Raw genomic sequence first — 12236 nt, forward strand, 5'->3', positions numbered from 1 at the left:
AATAAAGGTTGACTACTTGCAGTGCTGAGCTCTTACACATAGATTGGGTAATCCTGCTGGCATGACTACGTTGTGGCTGATTCCGGTCACCAGGGGGAGCCAACTGCTACACTTGGTTGTAGTGGAATACTGCTGCAATGGGAAGCGACCTGAGACAGGAGTGACACAAATCCACCACTGGTATTTGCGGACTAATTGTTTGGGGTGTAAGGGGGGCTGGTGAGTGGATTGTTATACATGGGAAAAATAAGACATCCCCTGAAAATAAGCTCTAAGCCATCTTTAAGAACAAAAAAAAAACATGACGCTGTCTTATTTTTAGAGAAAGTGTGACTGACCTGCAGCTATCACTATGTACTACCATGTAGTTGTGTAGATGTATTATGATCTCACTTTATTCAATATGTTTTCTAGGTGTAATTGAAATGGTCTAATACCTACCATAATGAACACAGAGGAAACCCCGCAAGCAGGTTTACCAACCAACGCAGAGCATGGTTTGGAAGATAGTCCTAATGTTGAAACAGAGAAGACTGCACTTCAAATGGCTTCTGACCTGAATGAGAATAACTTAAATAGAGAGCAGCCTTTGACCAAAGACACAGAGATCAGCCTTCACAATAGAAATGCCCAGGATAGTATTAATAATAATGAAAACTGCAACCTGATGTGTGGACAACTTAGCTGCAGGAAGAGCTGTGAGGAGGATCGGACAGTGGTAGAAAGCTTGGCCTCTGCACCTCTCTCAACGAAGGATGGAGCCTCCGCTAAAGGGAAACGTGTGGCCGGGAGACGCGGTAATAAAAATAAGAAAACTCAGAATGGAAAATCCACAGGTAGAATCATAAGATCTATTATATTATTATTATAAGTCTATTGCTTAGAGCAACAAACATACGGCTAAGTACGGCTCTTAGTTTTATATACCTTTCAGTCATCGGGAATCTTGTTTCACTGTGCAGAAACCATTTAAAGCGAAGGCCCCACATGTCATCCCGCAGCAAAAACTGTGGCAGCAACACATCGCAGTTCCTCCTGCAGCGCTTTGCACACAAAGTTCAGAGAGTTTTCCTCTGCGGACTTTCTGCTTCAATTCAACCTATAGGGAAACTGTCAGTGTTTCCATAGATATAATTGACATGCTGCGACTTCTAAATCTGTGACGTTTGCTGTAAGGATATACTAACACAGTATGCTCATGAGCCCCATAGAATGAAAGTAATCGGTGTGTGGCCACCCTCTGAAATGTTCGACTGTTTTCAGCACTAAAAGTGGCAAGATAGCCCTTGACACTTCTATCCTTTGTCATTGCTACTGATTTTGGAAAAGCTTGCTGAAAATTCTTCACCACTAGTGTCCAGATTCCTATTAAAACGATAGGAGGAAGAATTGAGATGTTTTCAGTGCTGATTCAGAAATGGAAAAAGTGCAGAATCTTGCAGAGAATGAACAAACTCATTGGGGCAGGTTAATGAAGACTGGCATTACTCATGCTGGTCCTCATAGCCACAGAACCTTAAATGAGGCACACCCTTCACCGGGCTGTGTACCAAGTGACGTACACATTCACCATCATTTACTCCATATTTCTGGCAAAAACAATAATTTTGGCAGGGCCAATTGCCAGATATGGCAGTAAAGTGTTGCAAAAAAAATTGCGACTTCTTATGCCGTGTACACTAGAAAACTGGCATACAGGGATAATAAATCTGCCTCATAGAATCGTCAGGGGATAATCGTACACATCAGGGAGAGTGTTTGCTTACATAGGCAGTAGGGAGATTTACAAGTCATTTCTGCTCTGCTAGGGATTCTGGGTAAAAAATATGATAAATATGCAAATCTATTCTCCAGGATGTAATTAGGAGAACAGTGCACTCTGTATGCCGCCCTCTAGAGGGCAGCCTCCTTAACATCATGCATGACTCAGTTAAAAAGTCTACTATCATGATGCAGATTTAATTGCCAAATTAGCATTTCTATTCCAAAAGGAACAGATTCTCAGCTATGGACAGTGCTGTTTCGGCCTATTGGGCCTCCTCAGCATGTACGATTATCCCCTGACCCTGGTCTATAGTCTCTCACTCTGCCAAATCAGTATCCCTGCGCTATGCTGTGGAGGCCCAATAGGCCGAAACAGTGGTGTCCATAGCTGGGAATCTGTTCCTTTTGGAATAGAAATGCTAATTTGGCAATTAAATCCACATCATGATAGTAGGCTTATTAACTGAGTCATGCATGATGTTAAGGATGCTGCCCTCTAGAGGGCGGCATACAGAGTGCACTGTTCTCCTAATTACATCCTGGAGAATAGATTTGCATATTTATCATAGAATTGTGTGAGTCTGGCTTGGCTTTTTTCACTTCTTATGTGAACCTTCCAACAAATTATCCTGAATGACTTTTGATTTGATTTTATTTTGCATCTTATTCTTATTCTTGGTCTAAGACTCCCCTTTTATGGAAAACATTTTAATATTTCTGTAACATATTTCTTTAGGGTTTTCTGCGGCAGCTGATATATCCGTTTTAGAAGATAACAAGTGTGGGGATTCAGCTCATGACATGGCCACACTTGACTCGCATGTTAGCCCAGAACACAAGAATCGAAACCAAATTAGGGACTCCCTATTTTCCCTCATTCGGGAAGGGTTTGAACAGACAGATGGTCGAATGCTTCCTACTTGCCTTCATCAGGTGAGTGATTTAAGCAAAATGCAAACCCTTATAGTGTTGTTTATGTTTTACTGAAAACGTGAGTACACTGGATACTTGGTATCTGGATTATGGCTGATCAGCGTGGTGAGTTCCCTAGACACCATAACTTTATACTCTGTATAGTACACATTGTAGCACAGTATTATTTCTTTCTTATTTGCTGGTACTTTAAAACAAAACCTCTCCAATGTGCCGCCCATTATAGTGCAGATGCCCTACCGACCTCAGAGGTGAGATATTCTATTTACTGGCATCATCAGAGATCATTAGTTAATACAAGTAATGCAATGCCCACGCGCAGAGGCATAACTTCAAAGTCCTAGGCCACAATACAAAATCTGTAATAGTGCCACCTCTGGCTCCAGGACCTGTTGGCAATTGTTACTGCTGCACTATACACCTATAGCTGTGCCCCACATGTAAGGCATCAAATTACTGAGAAGCCTGGAAGCGCAGTTTCTGTGCTGCTCTCAGGAAACATTGTATACATTTACTATCATATGGATAGACCATATTTCACTTTTTCAAAACTGCTTATATTATGTTCATTATTATGTTCACAACCCTACTACTATGTGCTCTAGCAGTGCAGAACAATGGGCACACAGTTTTCTAAAACAATGGAACCCAACGGAGCCTGACGGACTCATTAACTATAAAGGAATCCGCCGGGAGTCTGTTCTTTCAAACTGAAACTGTCAAACAAAAACGATGGATTTGCAAAACTTTTTCGTATTGTGATTTTTCCAGTGTTTCGTCTAAACAGAGACTGGCCTAGATGTGAATGTAGCTTTATATACCAGCTTTCTAAGTCCAGTTGAAATTTTAAACATTTGATGGTGATATTGGGCAGTTTTTGCTTTTGTGATATGAAGTTGTGGAATGCTAAATCCAGATTATTCCATTTCATAATCAGAATATTTCTGCTAGTGGAAGAAGTAGTTCTAGAAATTCTTGTATTTGAAACAAAGTTTAACTAAAAAAAAATAGAGGTGCAGTATACAAAGATTGTGACACTTACTTGCCATATTTTGGTAAAATGTTAAAGAATTTGTCTAGGACCTGAAGATAATTGATACAATCCACATGATAGGTCATCAATATTTGATGAGTCGAGGTCCGATACCTGGACCCTGTATCAGTCAGCTGATGCGGCTGCTTATAAGCTGTATATAAGGTATATGGCCAGAAGCAGCTCTGCTTCTATTCAAGTGAATGGAGCCCTGCAGCCCTGTTCCCAATCACTTGAATAGGAGCAGGGCTGCCTCTGCCCGTATAGCTAGAATGTCTTCCGAAGACTGAAACACCCTCACTGTCACAGGGTTCAGGTGTGATCATATCAATTCTTTCCAGGTTCTGAACAAACCTGTTAATACAACGCTTAATGAAACTTTCAATTTTATCAAGTTCAGCCATTAAGTATTGAATTGATCTATTCTTCTATATTTTCTCTCTTTAGATAGCGGAAACTTATTTTCAGGAAGAAGATTGTATCCTTTTTTTTCCTTATTAAATTCAATACAATGTTTAAAGGGATCCTATCATTCAGAAGTAATTTTTTCTACTGCATGCTGTTCAAGCCGTAACAAGTGAGATCTGAAGAAGAGGTAGTTTGTATTGTTATACTTCAAAAACCCCGAATGTATGTGTATTACTATGCTGCTGTAACATACTGAAATTTCCCCACTGTTGGACTATTAAAGGATTATCTTATCTTAAGAAAGGCTATTCATCTCCTACCTTTAGATGTCTTTCTACGTGCCGCTGTTCCGTAGAAATCCCGGTTTTTGTCGATATGCAAATGAGTTCTCTCGAAACACTGGGGGCGGGCCCCAGCACTCAAACAGCCAGAGAACTGCCAGTGAACTCTCTAGCGCCGCCTCCATCTTCTTCAGGAACATCATCTTCCTGTGTCTTCTTCGGTGCAGTAGGCTCTGCCCGAATCCTACAATTTTCAAAGCCTGCGCCAGAAGAAGACCCAGGAAGATGACGTTCTTGAAGAAGATGAAGGCGGCACTGGAGAGTTCTCTCGCAGCATGAGAACTCATTTGCATACCGGCAAAAGCTGATATTTCTATGGAACGGCAGCACGGACAAGGCATCTAAAGGTAGGAGACGAATAGCCTTTCTTAAGGCTATTCTGACGTGTTGGAGAGAAAAAATTACTTCTGAATGATAGGATCCCTTTAATTTAAGGTTGGGATAACCTGTAACAAATATTTTGGGTAACTTTCTATGAATGTTTTTTTCAACTAATACCATAAAACACAGGGTGAAAGGGTTCCTTCAGGGATTTTAGGCACCCTACCTTGTGGTTTTGGGCTGGTTCCGACTCTGGGTCACGTCATCATGTGTGAAAGGGGCAGCTCATCCTTTGGACATCGTGAAAGAAGACTACAAGGTCATAAGTTCCACGCCTGCAGTTACACCCCAAACATGTAGAATTACATTTTTACTATGTGCTTCTCCTCTGTGCAGCTGGTGTACCTGTCTTCAGCAGTAGCCTATGTGGGAAGTAGACTAGAGTATCCATTGTGCATTACTGGCATCTATTCCAGGCTGTTCTCCTCTGCCTGCATTTTCCTGGCAAGTTTCCAAATCATGCTTTCTCACTGCTGAGCCTCACAATTCCCAGTTACAGCTCCCTCATCCTCCACGGTTTTCCTCTCCTATAGCTCCTAGTGCTGGGACTGAGCATCCTTGACCAGCAAGCTGAAGCTGAACTATAAGTTGTAACCCTAAAAATCAGGCTATTTGGGCTAGTAAGTGGCTGTGTAGAAAACTACTTAAAAGATTTAATCACTATACTTTATTTGCAAATAGGTTTTGTATACTGGCATATCCTCATACCCATTTACTTTGATCATTAGTGTTGTAAACACAGGTCCTTCAGAAGCTCTGGTTACCTCGTAAGTCAGGCACACGGAGGCGTAGGTACCAGTTCACACGTGCAATTTTTATTGGAAACGGTTCCGACATTCTAGCTTAAAACAGTTTACACCACCAAAAACAATAAATAACATACACCGTTCTTAATGTTCAGGGCACAAAATGGTTCAGAAGAGCTCCTCACCCGTACAGTTGGTATAGCAGCTGAACAGACTCCATTTCCAAAGACAGCCACCTCACTCTGACCTCTGGACGTTTTTACCTCTGTAATGGCTGTACCAGGTTCACATGAGGTTCACAACACCTTGACTGGAGTATAGGAGCGGACCTGTAGCAACTCCCAAATCCCAATCCTACACTCCAGTCTCCTATCTCACTGACCATATCCACCTCAATGGCAGATACCTGCCATCCACAATTTTACCCTCTCCCTGTTTACAATAAATTGACTGTTGCGTTGGGAACTTTTCCTGCTTCATATTTGATATTAAAGGGACGTGATTCTTGACTGCTCGATCAGATGAGAAAGCAATGCAGTTCATCCAGCTGGAACGAGCCTATCATGAGCAGTTACTTGCAAATCTGTCTGCTATTCAGGAGCAGTGGGGTGAGTAAATGAATACTATGTACATCTTGCTTCTTGCCACATGGAATTTATTAATTAGACACTGTTCACATGCTGCTTATGTAAGAATTGCTCGTCTGGATCGGTACGTTCTGCTTTTAATGCTTTGATGTAATTGCGTTTAAATGTTACCTAGATACTTAGTGACTCCTATGTTCAGCCTCTGAAGTATGTTTCATATAAATGTGTCAGACCACACACTGTATCATTGAAAACTAAAGGAAAAGAACAAGAAAGTAATGTACAAATGGGGAGTTCATCCCATTTTCATCCCATTGCATAGTAAACAAATCAAATCAAACAAGCTTTATTAGCACGTCCGAATAGATATTTGGCATTGCCAAAGCTAGTAAAGTAGGGGGGTGGGGAGGCTTGGGGTTGGGGGGACGGTGGTGGGTGGTTTGGGGTATAACAGTCCGTGGGGTCTCATCTTCCTCTTAGTTGGTGACAGCTGTGTGGGGGGGTGGGATGGGTGATTTGGGGTGTAACAGTCCGTGGGATCTTTTGGGTGGGGGGTTTAATAGTCCATAGGGGGGTGGGTGGTTTGATAGTCCATGTGTCTTATCTTCCTCTTGCTTGGTGACAGCTGGACACGTATTGGGCAGCGATCTCCACAGTAGCCTCCTCTTCTCCCAGTAGGATATACTGTAGAGTTTCCTCTTCTCGTCTGCGGATATGAAGTCTGTGGGCAGAGAGTCTTTGGTAGTAGACGGCCCTCACAGCTGAGTATTTGGTGCAGTATAGCAGGAAATGGGTCTCGTCTTCTAGGGCCCCTTGGTTGCAGTGTTGGCACAGTCTGTTCTCCCGTGGCTTGTACGTCTGCCTATGCCGCCCCGTTTCAATCTCCAGGCTGTGGGCGCTCAGTCTGTACCAGCTCAGGGTCTGTCTGTGTTTGGGGCGGGGTATTCTCTCCAGATAGGTGGCCATGGTGTAGTCCCTTTGTAGGGATTGGTACACGGTGAGTTTCTTAGAGTTATTTATTTCATTTCTCCATTCTTCGATGTACCGCTCTCTGTTTGCCTCAGTGGTTGCCTTTATTTCGGCCTTGGTCATCATCTGTTGGTGTTTTTGGTTTGGTGGTTGGCTGTTGTTTGGTTGGGGGGTGTTCGGTTTACTCGGGTCTCTGTGGCTTAGCCATGCTTGGTGGTGGTAGGAGTCGGGGTTGCTCCCCTGGATGTGCGCCTGGAAAGCTAGCGCCCTCTTCTGTATGGTGAGCCATAGGGGGAGCCTGCCTATTGATGTTGTGAGGATCACTTCGCCGGCCCCTTGTGGTTTTTTTATTCTGATTGTTATTTTGCCTGTATCAGTATCTTCTGTTGTTGTGCTCTGTTTATAGTGGCCACATATTGCATTGTGCCAGGCTCCTGTATTTTCACTGTGCATAATAAGGTTTCGTCATTCTGTTGTTTGATGTGTAATCGTCAAACAGGATCTCCGCATGGGTTCTGAGAATGGCTTTCTTTGCATTTCTTTTATCCTTAGCACTCATGTTATCAGGGTATGTAATCTGTAGAGTGGCCTGCCCCCTGCTGTGTATAGAGGCTGTGCTCTTAGCATTAGAGTCTGTGGGCTTTGTTAGCTTCATTCCTTCATTTACACTCTCCAGGGTGTCTGACCCCCTACTGTGCAGAGATCTTGTCCTAAGCTCTGTCTTATTGTTAGCTGTAGAGCTGGGGCTTTGTTCCTCTAAGTTTTCAATATCCATATTGTAATTTCCCAGATTCCCAAATTCTGAGGGTGTTCCCAACTTCCTTATTTCTGAGGGATGATCTACTTGGTTTGGGGAGTAGGATGGCCTTACCTTCAGATATGTTCAGCTCTGATGTGGGATTATGTCAGGTCAGATGTGATGCTCCTGTTGCTTACAGCCAGTCTGTGGGTAGGATTCTTGTCTTGTATTTTAAGTTCCTTTTTTGTTCTTGTTTCATTTTTCTCTTAGGATGTTTTTAGTCTTCCTTAGTTCTGTCTTCCATGGAGTTGATATTTTCTAGGTTTAGTCTTGCAGGTAGCTCAATTACAAGGTTTTACTTTGAGGGGAGTCAGGAGCTCATGATGAGCTTCTACTAGTCATATGTAAGAAAAACATGCCATTTCTTTATATTCTGGCTTTCACCTCCTGAGTTCAGAGCAAAACATAATTCATCTTACATTTTGGGAAACTCTGGAATTGTGGGATCGTTCCACTGTATTTCTTAAAAATAAAAATGTGCACCAATGCTCTTGCTGAAAAGCAGCATGTAGTAAGTGAGGTTTGCCCCAGGATGCAGTTACAGTACCATTAGGGCTAGTTCACACGTGAGTTTTTTTGGACCGGAATTTGACACGGAGGCCGCCTTAGATTCCGGTCCAAAAAACGGCCAGCTGTGACTGGATGACGGTGCAGTGCAAATGAATGGGCCTACTCAGGAAGGAGTTGTCGCAAGGCTGATGTCCGTGGCTGAATCAGCCCCAAAATCCATCTGAAGAAAGGGCATGTTGCTTCTTTTTTTCCCCACTCGCGGAAAAAGGAAATGACCGGCTCCCATTGATTTCAGTGGGAGGTGTTTTTTTGAGCCGGATTAGGCGTCAAACTCTGGCCCAATATACCCTGTGTGAACTAACCCTTAAAACTGATCCTACTTTGTGCAGTAATTCAACCTGCAATAGTTTACGTTGCATCCCAGTTTTACCATGCCCCGGTGTAGTCCCCTTATCTATAAGAATTAAAGTGTGGTTTCTCTATACAGGGTCATATTGCTCTTCTCTTGGGGTGCCTTGTTTGTAGCTGTGGTTCACATGGACTGCATCAAAAGTATTTTTGCTTTAACCTTTCTTTAAAGGGAACCTGCAGGTCATTTTGGGACACAAAATCACCCACAGGTCCTTATAGACTTGTGGTTTTTTGCCCTGTTTTAAAATTATCCATGTCCTAAATAAATAAAAAAAAATCCTATAAATGAGTTTAATCTCTATGAGCCTGCGCAGTTGCTCAGTGAAGCCAAGGACATACACCCCACCTTCACTGTGCAAGTGCTGGAGGTACTCTGGCTTCAGGGAAGAACTTTTTTAAAAAAATTTTATTGCAGGTACAGATGGCTGTATTATGTGTGATTTGGGGCCTGTGGTTAGTTTAGAATCCCAAATTTCCCTGTCAGATTCCCTTCATGGAAGTTACACATTGTCAACAGGTCCTTTCTAGAGATGAGCGAACACTGTTCGGATCAGCCGATCCGAACAGCACGCTCCCATAGAAATGAATGGAAGCACCTGTGACGCCGGCCGGCCGCCGGCAAAGTCAGCGTCACAGGTGCTTCCATTCATTTCTATGGGAGCGTGCTGTTCGGATCGGCTGATCCGAACAGTGTTCGCTCATCTCTAGTCCTTTCCAATCGGGGCAACAGTTCAAAGTAATAAATATTATCTTCTGTGACTGACTTAATAAATCTGTGTCACCTTTATCCATATAGAAACAAAATGGAAGACAACCAAGTCTGCATCACTTCGCTCATCTCAGAACACGGAGAATGGTCTAAACCGCCAAGAGATAGAAATGCTTTATAATATATGTGGATCTCATCAAGAGTAAGTTTCAATACACGTTTCTGCATTAAAATTACAGACATGTTGAAGAGTATAGATGACGTATTTACATGTATTGGTTTATTTTGTTCTATAAAGGGGTTTTCGATATGGACACTTATTCCCTATCCACAAGGCTGGAACAAATGTCCAGTTGCTGTGGACCCAAACGCGGTTCCCCAGGCTCCCAGAGAATACAGCTTTACATATATCATCAGAAAAGTGGAATATGATCAGTTCTAGATGCAATTGGCAGGGTAGACAAATGCATTATAGTCCTTGGTCAATTAAATTAAATTAATTAATTACAATAATCTTATACAATTATTCATAATGTATAATTAGCTTGTACAGCTGACTGCATATTTATTTGCATAGGGATTGAATCACTTTCACTAAACTCCTCCAAGTCACAAAAAAAAGCATCTGTTTGATCCTGACAGTCAGCCATTTATTAAATCAGAGCAGGAGTTGGAGTCGTGCTGAGGAGAGAGAGAGGAATTGTAATTTTTGGCTCGGCCTACTGACTCCACAGCCCTCTTGATCTGTGTATCGGTAGCGATAGGACCTCTGTTCTCAAAGTCATCAGGGTTCCAGCAGTTGGATCTCTATGTTAATACATTTATTGTCTATTCTGTGAATAGGCAGTAAATATGATTTGTTGGCCAGCCCATTTAATAGTAGAGTAACATCTGATGAAAGTGGTGGGCACAGCTGTTCCCATGAGCTGGTATACTCCAACACTAGTACTCAGTACTGGACAAGTTCCATTCTAATATTAGACAGGAAATCGAGAGCTTGTAGTTTATGTGCCAGTTTCTCTACAGCGTAAGAAGTGGAAGCTACAAAAATCCATTCTGATTATGTTTCATTTCTCCCTCACAGCCCTCGGACCACTAAATGGCAGGTAAGTGTATAAGCTCACTTACATTCTGTGAGCACTTTACTGCTCTACCCTGTAGGACATGTATTTTTTTTTTTGTCCTTTTTTAACTGAATTTTTAACTTGCATTTATTGATGTTTGCCATAGTTCTTTGCTTCGGAGCGAATTCAAAGCCTCCATCAATTACAGGGATCAGATGCATGTGATGTAGATGGTCTATCTGCTGAGTGTCCAGGTATGTGTTTTTAACCACCGACATAGCCATAATGTAATAAGACTGACACAAATTTTGATTTTCACAAAGCTTGCTGTTTTTCGATCTTTAGTCAGATGTTTCTATGGTAATTGGGAACCAAAATCGTGATTTTTATTCATAAAGTCACTTAGTTATCAATTTTACATTGTTAATCACCAAATTGATTTAGGATTGTTGGGAGAAGTTGCTTGGAGGATATTTAGATAGAATTCTTTATTCATGGTAGTTTTCTTACTATGGGTATGACACGGGATTCATGCTACACCGGACTTCCCAGGACAATTATTCTTCCACTTGTCCCAAACAGTCTAAAGGGGGTTTCATCAGAGAAAATAATTTTACCCCAGTCCTCGGACGTCCAGACCCTGTACTTCATGTCAGTTTGCCTTGTTTTTTTTCTTGGAGAGAAGTGGCTTCTGGAGGACTGAAAAGAAAAAGTGAGTGCTACCTTAAGTCTTGTGTCATGCCAATAGTAATGTATCCTGAGACCATTCATGCAGGGGTTGTTTTTTATCCAAGAGAGTGGGGCTCATTTACAATTTTGCTGAACACTGCCATGAATAAAGAATGGTATCTAAACCTCCTCCCTAGGTGCAACTTTTCCCATCCATCCAGAAGCAATTTGGTGATGAGCAATACCTTTTCAACTTAATGTTGCGCCTTTTTCCAAGCAAACGTGATAACTAAATGGCTTGGTGAACAAAACCAATCAAGAATCAATCCTGAAAGAAGCAGGCCTGCCATCAGAAATTTCTCAGGTCATGAGTAAGGTAGATGCACAAGTTGGCAGGAAATTTGTGTGTAGGGAGGTGTCAGGGATTTTTGGAGAGAGTAGTGGGTTTGTAAAGGAAGAAGGTGGAGGTACAGACTGTAACAAGGTCCATTAAGGAAAAGGGGGAGGGAAGACAGAAAGTGACAGTGACTCTGCAGGAATGGGGACACAAAGTGACACTGTCTTTGTAGGGGATGCAAGGAGACCGAATGTAACAGGGAATCTGTGGGGATAAATGGAGACAGAGGGGGATCAAACACTGAGACAGAATATGACAGGCACTCTGTGGATAAAGTGGGACTGGGGTAAATGGGGTTTATAGGGAGAGGGGCAGAAGAACAAGTGGGTTGTAGGACTCCTTTGGAGGAAGGTAGCAGTAAACCTAGAGTGTAGCAAAGGCTCTGATGGATTAAACAGTGGCTGGAGCTGTGTGTGTGTGGGGGGGGGGGGGGGGAGGGTAGCTATTAAAGCACAATGTGCCAGGTGCTTTGTAAGTAGTAAACTGAACAGATCTTCCTCCACCGTGGTTTGCCA

At 42.4% G+C, this 12236-nt stretch overlaps 1 protein-coding gene across 1 annotated transcript in view; it reads left to right on the forward strand.

Annotated features, from left to right (window-relative positions):
* Positions 1–12236, forward strand: part of CNST (consortin, connexin sorting protein) — an 89159-nt gene that overhangs the window by 35887 nt on the left and 41036 nt on the right. The window contains exons 2-8 of the mRNA XM_075267695.1: positions 415–836; positions 2501–2697; positions 4178–4208; positions 6128–6214; positions 9679–9793; positions 10676–10697; positions 10822–10909. Coding sequence (XP_075123796.1) covers positions 446–836; positions 2501–2697; positions 4178–4208; positions 6128–6214; positions 9679–9793; positions 10676–10697; positions 10822–10909 — 931 coding nt within the window. The 5' untranslated portion in view covers positions 415–445. The remainder of the gene's footprint in view (positions 1–414; positions 837–2500; positions 2698–4177; positions 4209–6127; positions 6215–9678; positions 9794–10675; positions 10698–10821; positions 10910–12236) is intronic.

This window comes from Leptodactylus fuscus, chromosome 3 (assembly GCF_031893055.1).
Source record: "Leptodactylus fuscus isolate aLepFus1 chromosome 3, aLepFus1.hap2, whole genome shotgun sequence".
Lineage (NCBI taxonomy): Eukaryota > Metazoa > Chordata > Amphibia > Anura > Leptodactylidae > Leptodactylus > Leptodactylus fuscus.